We start from the raw sequence: 12,323 nt of genomic DNA, 5'->3' as shown, positions 1-12,323 counted from the left end.
TTCTAATTATTAAGCCCTGGCAGATTCTGCCTTCCGGAGGGACACCTCTAAGGGCTGAAATCAACAGAATGGCTGTAAGCAAGGGGTCCGTCCCTCCCTCGTTCTCAGCCTTTCAGACACAAATAGGAATTCGTTTCGTGGACAGATAATTGTTGAGCCCCTGCTCTGTGGCTCACGCCGTAGTGAGTAGGGTGCCCTTCCTGAAGTAGGGCCTGAGGAGAGCCACACAGACATGGACCTGCTTAAGAGCAGGGGAAGGAACGCACAGGGAGCTCTCAGGGTCCGGGGAGGAAAGATCACAGAAGACTTCCTGCGGAAGGAACACTGAGCTGAGAACTAAGGACTGAAATGTCGCCAGCCTTGTGGGGCTGGGGTGTTCCTTTACCTGTGCAAAGGCACTGAAATCCGCAGACAGCATGCGTTTGAGCAGCTGAAAGGAGGCTGGGGGGGGGGGGTGCAGGAGGCAGCGCATGAGGCTGCACTGGGAAGTGGGTCCCACACCTTCAGATCAGACAAGGCATGTGCAGTGCGTGGAGTAAGGCTTTCTTCTCTGTCCATGGTGTCCTGGAGCTGGTTCACGCCAGCTTGCAAGAACAGATGGTTAGGTTTCCAGGAATTCTGTGAGCTAGGGGAGGCCACGTTTGTAGTTGGAGATCAGTCATGGTGGGAGTATTTATATTATAGCACAGAAATCAGTAGACGTTACAGCTCAGGGCCTTGTTCTCCTCAGGGAGCTGTTTATTCAACATTTTCCAACAGACCACTGGTCTCTGTCCTGAAACTACCAGGCATAGATTGACTCCAGAGGGATGATGCTTCTTTGCCTCTGGAATAGTGTTGGGGGTAGGGGGGCGCGCTTTGGATCTCGAAGTCTTTGCAGTGGTGTCTCTCCTCTCCCAGCTGCCAGCGGTTGTCTCCTTCCCACCAGCCAGTTCCTGCCCATCCCCCTCCTCAGCTGGGAGCCAGGTGGAGCCAGCCCCGCGACTCCCCTCACCCTCACCACGGTGGTGCTCTCATCTCCTCTGTATGACTCTTCTCAGTCCTTGTCTGGAATATCAAACAAGGAGCACCAATTTAGCTGCTTTTCAAGCTTGCAAAGTGTAGATAGAGCATAATGAATGTTCCGGGCTGCTTGTAAATTACCTTGTGTAAACTCCTTCCCACCGCCCGCTGCCCCATCTCTCTCCGTGCGCGTATGGATAAACACAATTTTTTATCCTTCTAATTATATAAAGTTGGACGAGGAAGGGGACACAGAATAATATTAGCATCTCCCGGAAGGAATAAATAAACCATGAGGACACTGCTCCTCCTTGCAGTGCCTTTCTGCGGACCTGTGGCCGGGGTCTGCCCTTGGACGAGCGCACATAGCTCTTTGCCTCTGCACCAAGGTGAACGGACATGTGGGACCAAGGGCAGATGGGAGCACTAAGTTGCTAAGTCTCTGCCATCCGTGCACAACCTGCCTCACATCCAGCCAACAACCACCGTTTACTAGGCACCTGCTGTATGCCCAGCACTGTCCCAACACTTCTTAGAGCACTTGTAGATGTACTGAAAATTGAGCAGAATGCACAGGGAGCCCCATACCCCTCCTCCTTCCCTCCCATATCTAGTTTCCCTGTTCTAACATCTTGAATTGGCCAGATACATTTGTTCGATAGGTGAACCAATATCGATCCATTGTTACTAACGAAAGCCCATAGTTTGTAGAGCTTACTCTTTGCGTTGTATAGTTCTTTGCTATGTACTGGTGTATGATGACTTGTGTCCACCATAACAGATTCATGCAGAATGGTTTCACTGCCCTAAAAATGCCCTGTCCTCCACCTATTCCTCCCTCCCTCCGAGTCCCTGGCAACCGCTGATCTTTTCACTGTCTCCATAGTTGTGCCTTTCCCAGAATCCCATGGAGTTAGCATTACACACTTTTAATCCCTCATTCATATATTGCTCCACAAAGCCCTCTAGCCTCTGCTTTTAGATCTTGAGGTTTCACTGCCTCCTTATGCTTGATACTCCTTATCCTTGAGTATCACTTTCATAACCCTTTCTGAATCCCCTCACCAAGCCTGCACATACTAGGTTCTCAAGGAATGAAGGTTGGCAAATACCATCATCTGGTGATTAAAGGCAACTTTCAACTTTAATAATATGGAACGAAATAAGTTTGTTTCCTTTTGTTTTTTAATAATTTTGGCTTTCTGATTTTAAGTTCCATTGTATATTGAAGAAAATTACCTTTCAACATTTTACATCAGAATCTCCGTTCCCAGTGCTGTAGACCCCTGGAGCATAACGCAGTAAGCAGAGGACATTTTTGAATCAATAAGTCATTAGTGAGACCAATGAGTGAAAGCACAACATGTATTTTCACTTTTTTAAGACTTACAGATTTTGTAGCTTCTGGTGACAAGCTTAACGGCCCGAGCTCAGAGTTAGATGCTGGGCCCCATGTCACCCCTGCTGGGTGGAGGTCCCGCAGGAAGTTCCACTCTCCGGGCTAGAATACTGCAGGGGCTGGGGACCAACCACTTGCACGGACTCCAGGAGAGGGACCTGGGAGATGTGAAAAGTCCAGGAACTACACATTGTGTGGACTACACAGGTGGGCTCCAGGGTTAGACAGGCCTGAGATAGAATCTCAGCCCTGCTACTTACAGGCTGTGTAACAAGGGAAAGTTGCTTAACTTCTCTGAGCCTCAGTTTCTTCATCTGTGAAATGGAAAGAATAATAACACTACATCAGAGTGGTATTATTATTATAATCTATTCAGTTATTTGGGAGAATAAGTGGTGGATTAAAGTCATGTATGTAAAGTCTCCGGTACTTGTCATTAGCTCCATAAAGGTTAGCTTCAGACTCCTTCACACCCCACTCCCCCAGCCACCCAAAGGAGTGACTTAGACCTCCCACCTACTCTCTTAGTGGCTTCCACTGGTACTCTTCCCCATGATGAGTAAAAAAGTAGCATCCAGGCTCAGCTGGCATGGCTCGGTGGTTGAGGGTTGACTGATAAACCAGGAGGCCACATTTCAATTCCTGGTCAAGGGCTCATGCCTGGGTTACGAACACAATCCCCAGTGTGTGGCGTGCAGGAGGCAGCTGATCAATGATTCTCTCATCATTAATTTTCTATCTCTCTCACCCTCTCCCTTCCTCTCTCTAAAATCAATAAAAATATATTATTTATTTAAGTCGCACCAGTGCCAAACACCCTGCCCAGTACATGGCAGATGCTGTATGAATAGTTTTTTTTTTTTTTAATTAATGAGTTAGTTAGTGAATTAATGCTTATGGCATGGTATGCTGCCCAGTCCTGCGCCTGTGTGTTCATCCTGGTACCCATTCCTTGCCTGCTCCCGCTCACTTTCTGCTCACAGAGGGCTAACCCCTGCAGGTTGCATTTCTCAGTCTCTGGGCAGCTGGCTTCTGTCTGGGTTTGGCCAATGGCATGTACCAGTGGGAGACTGGAAGGCGGGAGAAAGGAAGGGGTCGGGTATTTCTCCCAGTCTGTCCCAACCACAAGCTCCACCTTTTCTCCAGCTTTCACCAAAGAAGCCACCCCAGCCCCAGAGCTTCAGAGCTCCAGTACCTCCACCTCCTCCCTCTGCCCCACCGTCCCACAGGAGGCATGTCTAAGGAGACACCATGCTGATCTCTGAGTTACTCCACCCTCTTCTTTTTGGCTTCTCAACTTGTCCATCACCCAGGTAACCACTTCTCTGTCATTAATTCCTTCTGCCATGGACACTTGAAGTGGTTTCTAATATCCGCCTAGACCCCAAGAGTAGCTGGACCCAGAGTTGAGAGGACCCCACTCTTCCAAGCTCCATCATCCCCTGCCCATGGCCAGCCAGTCCCTGTGAGCCTTGGTTTCCTCATTTGTAGAAAGGGCTAACAGCACCCACCCTGCTTCTCTCCTGGCATGGCATCACTGTCAGGGTCCGGTGAGGTTACCCATTCATACAGTCACCGAGCTCCCTGAGGACCTGCCCCCTGGGGGCCCTGGGGATGCTCAGAGCTCTGCCGCCCACTGTCTTGGAACCCAAGCCCTGCCCTAGAGTCATGACCAGAGTCATTCAGTGACCTGCACAGTGACCTGGCAGCAAGCTGAACCCCTCCTCCAGCCAGACCCGGCCAGGGTGGGCTGATGGCGTCTGTGTCTGTGGCAGAGCTCACGTTACTTAATTGTAAAAGATTCGTCTGATTCTCCTGCTGTACTTGTTTGTTTAGTGGTTTTTATTTGGTGCTATTTGAAGCCAGCGTGCCATCGACCAAAGCCTGCAAATCTTGTTTGTGCCGGGACTGTGTTTGGAATGGTGTGCTCTGTGACACGGTTTGTAGTAATTGATGACCTCTTTTATAATGGTTTAGTCAGCTCCGCGCAAATGATGGTATTGATAGCAGTATGTGGCTGACAGTCTATTTGCAGCAATACTCCAAGAGGCAAAAGAAAAGCAATTTGTGCCCAAGTGGAAAATAGGTAAATTTGCCGTTTTTAAACAAGCATGAAAATGAAGCGTATTAATCCCCATCCACACATCTCGCCTCCCGAGAGTTTTCACATAGTCTCCCTTGCACTGTCCTACGGAGAAGGTATTTCCATCCCCATTTTAAGATGAAATCTCTGACTCCCCTAGGTGGCAATGACAAAGCCAGGAGGGCAGGTGGGGAAAAGAGGAGACACAGGTCCTCTTTGGGGCACAGTCATCTCCCTGGGCCTCAGCTTCCTCATCTGTGAATGGGGACAATACGGAGGGTAGCTGGTGGGATGAATGAGAGGGTTTGTGCAAGAGTCTCACGATGCCAAGTGTGCAGTAATTAAATGTGGCTCTAACGGCGGGCAGGGCTGCTCCTCACCTGATGGTGTCTTATCACCCATCCTCTTATATTCCTCTCTCTCTCTCTCTCTCTCTCTCTCTCTCTCTCTCTCTCTCTCTCTCTCTCTCTCTCTCTCTCTCTCTCTCTCTCTCTCTTCTCCCTGCAGATGACCATTCCCGAGTGAGGCTGCTGGTGCTGGATGGAGACCCACACTCCGACTACATCAACGCCAACTACATTGATGTGAGTGCCTTTGTGGCCTGGGCAGCCAGGGCCTGGGGCTGACTGCAGAAGGCTCAAAATCTGTGGCTATCCCCGACTCTCCCAGAGCTGGCCTTCCCAGAACACGTCCAGAGCTGCCTGGCTCCTCCCTGTTTTGTGTAGTTAGCGTGACCCAAGTTAACTCCTCACCTAACGCTGCCTACCTTCAGGCAGGCTGGAGTAGCCTGCTCTGCGGGCCCCAGGACGAAGGCCAGTCTTGTTTGTTCACCTGCTGACTCATTTGTATATGTGTCTGTTTATCCATTCATTCATTCATTTTAAGGTACAGCCATTTAAACAACAAGAATTTACAAGTGCCTACTATGTGCCAGAGGCTATGGGAACCATAAAGCTTAAGATGCCATGGTCCCACCTCTAAAACCTTAGCAGGAAGATACGCTGTGCCCATCAATCGTTTCAAAACAAACTAGAAAGTGGTTGAGTCTTAAGTTCAGATAAAATGCTACAGGGGTTCACAGCTGGGGGAGATTGCTTCTTCCATCAGGAATGCAAAATGTGGTGTGAACCAAAGCTTCAAGCACAGGTAGGATCGGAAAGCACAGAGGGAGATTGTCTCTGGTTGGCGATGCAGCAGCTGGGAGCGCAGATATGCCCCCGCTCAGTTCGAGGGGAGCAGACTCCGGAATGGAAGGGGTGGTTCTAGGGGTGGTCGCAGCCTCCCACTGTGCTGACCTCTGGCTGCCCCACTGTTCCCTGTTTGGCTCTTCAGCCCCTTCATCACCTGTGTGACCAACTCCCTACACTGGATTCCCTCTGTGGGAGACACGTTTCCTACCTCCCCCTCCTCCCCTCACCCCTCCCGGACCCTGGCTAGCAGAGGGCCCACAGGTGGTCAGAAACGGGCTGGAGCTTTAGTCCCAATCAAGATAGACATGGTCTCGGCCACCTCGGCCCTTCCAGGAAAGTGCACAAGAGATGGCCAGCTCTGAACAGCCATCTCCAACCTGTGAGTGAGCGTGTCTATGTGTGTGCTCTGCACCTGAGCACTCACCCATCACATTAGGGTTCATTCCCCGAGCACTGAGCAGATCCTCCACAGGGTGCTGGGAGCACAGGCCTTAAAAGGGACTCAAGTATGATGAGGGAGTCGGATTAGAAAAGAGACCCTCACAGAGCAGGGCCTGTGGAGGTGCCCAAAGGAAAATCAGAGCCTGGAGGTGGAGGTGGGGGCCAGTGATGCCTCTCCGAAGGAGGAGACACAGTGCTGCCTTCTCTGTGAGTAAGTCAGCCAGGCAAGAAAAGCTGATAGCAGCCTGAGGGCTATTCATCACCTCCTTTGTTTCTGCATGACCTGAACGAGCACCAGGACCTCACAGAGTGGTTTCCAGGTGAGTAGGCTGAGGCTTTCTGGGTCATGCAGCCTCCTCAGGACCACTCTGCTAGGAGGTGAGGGCGGAGGGAGCAGGAGTCTGAGTCAGCAGGGCCTCGCCCACACGCCCTGTGGGCTTTAGTAATAACAGAAAAGCAATGACAAGAGCTGGAGATGCTAATGAGTCTCTCCTGAGTCCTGTCATGGCTGGTTTTAAGTGAGTCAGTGTATTGAGACCTCTCAGTAAGCTCTCCAAGGTAGGCAGCCGCCCCCATTCTCCAGATAGAAAAATGGAGGTTGCAAAGCTTGTCTAAGGCCATGCAGCTGGTCAGGGGCAGGACCAGGCAAGGAACCAGACCCGAATGGCTCCAAGTCCAGGGCTCTTCCTGCTGCCCCTCCTGTGTGTGCTGAACCAGACTGATCCAGTCCCTTCCCTTTCCCCTTGACCTTGTCTGCAATTGAGTGAGTGTGTCAGCCTCGAGGGCCGTGGCCCATGTGGCTCATGTGAGTGGTAACCTCCAGCAGAAATCACTTTTCTAGATAGACACTCCATCCAAAGTTGGGTGAGCATCTGACTGCGGCCAGAGCCCAAGTGCTCTTTGGTGGTTTATAGGCAACAAATGGAATGGTTGTAAAGGGAAGTGAATCTCTGCAGTGTCAATACTAATAGCGCCTCCCATTTCTCCCAGGTCCTGTCACTGCAATGCATTCTGCACACCAGGAGGAAGCGCAGACAGGGCTAGGTTAGGAGCCCTGCTAAAGGTCACGCAGCTAGAATCCAGTTCTCTGCCCGCCTAGGACACGCCACTGCCCTCTCCCTCCATAAGGAGCAGGGTGTGCAGGCCGGCTATATTAAGGCAGCATCTCTCAGAGGCTGCCTTAATATGTGTGCTCGGCTCTGTGCGGGGTCTCAGTGTTAAAGTCAGGGACTCATAGACCAAAGTCATGAATTCGGTCCTTATGGGGCCCAGTGAGCCCCGGCAGTTCTGCTTACTAATGTTTCATCTTGGGTAAATTACTTACTTGTTCTGATATCTGTAACATGGGATAATCATGTCCCTCCACAAGAAGGTGATAATTCATGTAAGGTGTCTGTCTGTCAAGATCCCCCTGGGAAACAGAGGCTCATTCAGAGAGATTAACCCAGGGGAGGATAATAAGGGTGGAACAGGATTGAGGGGGACCCAAGGCCAGAGGGCAGACAAGGCCCATTCACTGTGAACCTGCTGTACCCTCTAGCAAAGCTGAAACTCCTGGAGTTTCTGTGGGTGTTCCTGACAAGTTGATACATCTAGACCAGCAGATGGCCAAACTTCGCTCTGTTGACTAATGAGTTTGCCGACCACTACTCTAGACCAGTGGTTGCCAAGCAGTGCTCCGCGGACCATTGGTGGTCTGTGAGGTCCAAAAGGTTGGCGACCTCTGGTTTAAGATAACCTTTGTAGCAGCAGTCACCAACCGGTGGTCTGTGGACCACTGGTAGTCCGAAAGGTTGGTGGTTGCTGCTCTCAACTGCTCTCTTGTCCTCACCCCTCTGTCCTGGTCTCCACTCCAGCCAAATCCTCCTAGCTCTCCCAATGCCCGCACAAGAACCACTTATCCACATCTGGATCTTGACAATCCATTAAACGGACTCCATATGGACAGTGAGCGGAATGGGACGGCCCTGTCTGCGCCTCTGGAGGCCAGGGTTCTGCCACCGCCGGAACCATCCCGCTGGCCGCGATGTTTGCACACCTGAGAATGTGTGGGCCACTTGACTCTGTTATAAATTACCTGCCTGGGAGTGAATATGGTATCTGGGTCCCCAGTAAGCAACAGATGCACGAGTGCAGAGGGAGATAAATGTGTTTTGGATGTAAACCTCTTTCCCATTGCTCACAGACGGATGCAGGCCAGCCCGGTGCTGGTTGGCAGGCGGTCTGCGTGCCTCATAGGTGGGGCTTCGATGAACTCCGAGTTCTTTAAAGGTTAGGAAGTCTTCTGCCCAGCTCTCGGCAGGTCCCGGAGGAGCCGCAGTTGAGCAGTTCATTTCCTTTCATCAGTGCTGCTGGAGTCGCGCTCATGTTTAGAATGTTTTCTCTCTGGGGATGGTATGGGTTCTTGGAGGCCAGGCAGCGCCTCTCTGCTCAGACGCAGCATGGAGGGCACACAGCACGCACTCACTGTGCATTTATCTAGGCTGATGGCCCAAGCAGGCTCTCTGGGCTGGCACAGCCGTCAGCAGGCCGGACACAGCCCTGCCCATCAGAGCTCTCCTCCCACTGGGGAAGCAGACAATGAGCATGCCAGGAAGCACAGAGCATTGTGCCGTGTGGTGATACATGCTCTGAAAGGAAGGAGAGTAGAGGAAGCAGAAAGGGGCTGACAGGATGGGCAGGGAAGGCTTCTCTGGGGAGGTGACTGGCAGCCAGCAGAAGCCTGGGTGAGGGAGAGAACAGGTGCTCAGCTATTGGGATGGACACAGCAGGCATAGGGCATGGCCACTGCTAAGGCCTCCTGATAGAAACATGGCTGTTTCTGAAGAAGAGCAAGACAGCCAGAGAGCCCAGGGCAGTGGCAAGAAACTCAAAAATGGCTGAGGAGGTGAAATGGGAATAACAGTGATGCTGAGCTACCCAGCTCTGCTTACAAGGCCATCTCAGAGGATACTTCTCTACCTCTTCAGCTGAGTCATTTCCATGGGAACCCCACAAGCCCCACCTCCTCCCCTACCCCAGTTTGGTGTTGCTGATAGGCTGCTCAGAAGCAGAGCCCACCTCCATCTGGTTCCACTTTTGTGTTCCCAGTGTCTTGTCCATGGAAGTGAGTGCTCAGTTAGCACCTGTTGGTTGACTATCGAGTGACCAAGAGGACAAATGAATGAACAAGCTGGGGGACCCAAATCACCTAACTCCACAATTGAAATGTAAATTTCTTGCTCAGAATTTTATCCCATTGACTTGAAGGTCTTCCAAGCCAGTTTCCTCCACAGGGCCTTTTGTCTCCTGGCCAGTGCATTAAGAGTGACCCAACCTCACCTCAGAGACACAGTCATGCCTGTATGCCACCAACCTCAGCTGAAAATTGCACCCGGCTCTGGGTGGCCTGTCCCATGGCCCAGAGGGGAAAAAGCACAGAAAGCATAACGCGGTGCATGTTGGGAGCGTGGTAACTGGGCACATTCAGAGCCCTGCAGGGCCACTCAGGTCTTATTTGAAGTGCAGTGTGGGAAGCTGGGACACAGGCATGTGGGGCTATGGAAGGGGACAGAGGGGGACAAGAGGAAATGAGGCTGGGGACGAGGATGGAGACAGATGACTAGTCCAGGGAGAAGGTATTTGGAGATTACTGTGCAGGCAGTGGGAGCCGCTGAAGCTTTTCTGTGGGAAGTAACCTAATCAGATGCGTATTGGGAATGCACTCTGGCAGGAAGCAGATGGGCTGTGGGACCAGACTGGAGGCAGGGAGGCCAGCAAGAGGCTGGTGCCATGGCCCAGGTCAGGGAGGATGAGGACGATAAGAAGTAAGGGTGGGGATGGCAGAAGAGGGTAGACTGAGAAACCACATCTTTCTGCACTCTTGGGTACTATTTTCCACTCCCAAACCTATTCAAGAACATGCCCAGAGTCTAGTTCTCCCTGTGAGCCTGGGGAGCTCTGTCTGCTTTGACTTGGAGGGACAGTAGCTCTTAGTGCCTGCCACCTGCCTTCCTCCCTGTCATGTTCCAGAGAAGGGCCCAGTTCCTGCATCAATAGGCAGAGCAGAGGGGAGGGAAGGAGGGCTTCCCAGCTCAGGGCCTTCCTAGGGGCCAACACTGACTTTTAGTTGTGAAAGACACTCAATGTTTGCACATAAACCGTCAAATAACAACGGTAACAAAGACTCTATGTTAAATCGTAGAATAGTGCCTGGCACAGAGGAACTGCTGTCTATTAAGTCATTTCATCCTAACAGCAACACTGTAATGTAAACACCATTATCTCCATTGAATAGCAAAAAAAAAAAAAAAAAAAATCATCTGCCGAAACCAGTTTGGCTCAGTGGATAGAGCGTTGGTCTGCGGACTGAAAGGTCCCGGGTTCGATTCCGGTCAAGGGCATGTACATTGGTTGCGGGCACATCCCCGGTAGGGGGTGTGCAAGAGGCAGCTGGTCGATGTTTCTCTCTCATCGACGTTTCTAGCTCTCCATCCCTCTCCCTTCCTCTCTGTAAAAAATCAATAAAATATATATTTTTTTAAATCATTTGAGGCTCAAGGAGATTAAGTAACTTAACGTGTAAGGGGCACAGCCAGGATTCAGACCCAGGCAGTTAGGTCCAGGGTCTGTGCACATAATCACAATGCTATGCTACCTCCCCGTTGTCCTCTCAATAGCATGTTTATTGGGCACTGCTCTGAGTTCCACGCTGTACTGGGCTCTATGGGATTCTTTTTTCCACTTCCGAGGCAGTATGTGCCCTCAAGAAGCTAACAGCCTTGCTAAGAAGATATTCCCACTTAAAGACTTAGGAAGGGGCTGTGATTTCTACTGGTCAGTCCCACAGTTCCGGTCATGACATTGGCCTTGGGTTGTACCGACAGTCAACCCAAGCATTACCATTGATTAGAAGGCCCTAAGTGAATATTTATGGAGCAGGTAGAAGACAGGTAGAGAAATGTGGAAGTCTTTGAATCAGAAAGCAGATCTAGAACCTCAAAGACGCCATGGCTATTTCACCATTAAGCCACACAGGTGGCAAGTCTGGCTCAGTCCTGAAGAAGGGGTCTTGAGGCAGCTCCCCCTCCTCAGCAGGATGGAAAGACCGACCACCAAAGCTTAAGACGGAAATAGGTAGACTCGTTGTCTCCTGAGATGGTTAACCGGAAGGGAAAGTGGTTTTCAGGACTGTCAGCAGCCTCTCCACAAGCAGACACAATTCACATCTGTGTTCTTTTAATTTATTCATTCACTAACTCATTCAGTCAATAAATGCTAATTACATTCAGTGCTATGTACTAAATGCAGATCTGCCCCCCGAAACCTGAACTCTTACCCGATAGGATACACCTCTTTTCTGTAATAGAAAGGGGACCCCCCATGTATGCTATGACCAGGCAAAAGAGAAAGTCATTTTTAACCTCTTCTCCAACTATTAGGATGATGGGGCAGCAGAGTCACCCACCGCCCTCACCAGAGCCCAGCAGGGCCTATGGGACCACTCTGGAACATACAGCGAAAGCTTGGGATCAGACAGTGGCGTTGTCAGCCTCTGGGTCACTCCTGCGCAGGGGTCCTCCCAATGAACAGGGCGTGGGTTCCGCGTTCAGCCATGCTGCACAGGGAGGCAGGGCAGCATCCGTCAAAGTGTTCTCTTTCTAATTGTCACCCATGCAAGGAGCCACGAATGCAATTATTTCCTTTTCTCAGGGGCCCTCCAGGGCATCGGGCAGAGCTCTGCACATAATCGTGGCCCAGGAAAAACTTGTTGGTGGTTGATGTTCTACAGAAACCCCCAAATTTTCTTTTCCATCCCTTTCTGGGTGCAAGGGGGTAAGGGATGCCCACCTAATGCTGCTCCCTGTCTGCTGGCTCCAAGGCAAGCCTGAACGGGCACCTCCCAGCTACGATCATAGAGTGATAGTGACCATTTGGTGATTTACTAAGCACTTCGCATGCATTATCTTATTTCATCTCTGCCCCTTCTCTGGGAAATGGCTAATGCTGTTCCCATTTACCTACGAGGAAGCCGGGTCTTGGAAAGGATAATTATTGCTGTTTGCAAGCTTGGTGGGTGGCCGTTCACTGTGCTTTTCTCTGTCCCCCAGGGCTACCATCGACCTCGGCACTACATTGCAACACAAGGTAAGCGTTCTCCTTTACCTCTAAAGAGCCCTTGCCCTTCGCTGAGGAGAGAAATGAGCTTCTGCAGAAGAAGCTGCACAGG

General features: G+C 51.0%; 1 protein-coding gene across 18 annotated transcripts in view; it reads left to right on the top strand.

Annotated features, from left to right (window-relative positions):
* PTPRT (protein tyrosine phosphatase receptor type T) overlaps positions 1 to 12,323 on the top strand; it is an 856,519-nt gene that overhangs the window by 807,591 nt on the left and 36,605 nt on the right. For all 18 annotated transcript variants that reach the window (XM_084887522.1, XM_084887521.1, XM_084887516.1 and 15 more), the window contains 2 exons: positions 4,992 to 5,068; positions 12,205 to 12,241. In XM_084887522.1, the coding sequence (XP_084743648.1) occupies positions 4,992 to 5,068; positions 12,205 to 12,241 (114 nt within the window). The remainder of the gene's footprint in view (positions 1 to 4,991; positions 5,069 to 12,204; positions 12,242 to 12,323) is intronic.

The sequence above is a fragment of the Pipistrellus hanaki genome (assembly GCF_964339955.1).
Source record: "Pipistrellus hanaki genome assembly, chromosome: 6".
Classification (NCBI taxonomy): Eukaryota; Metazoa; Chordata; class Mammalia; order Chiroptera; family Vespertilionidae; genus Pipistrellus; species Pipistrellus hanaki.
Note: the sequence above shows the minus strand (reverse complement) of the source record. Positions and strands in the feature narration are given on the sequence as shown.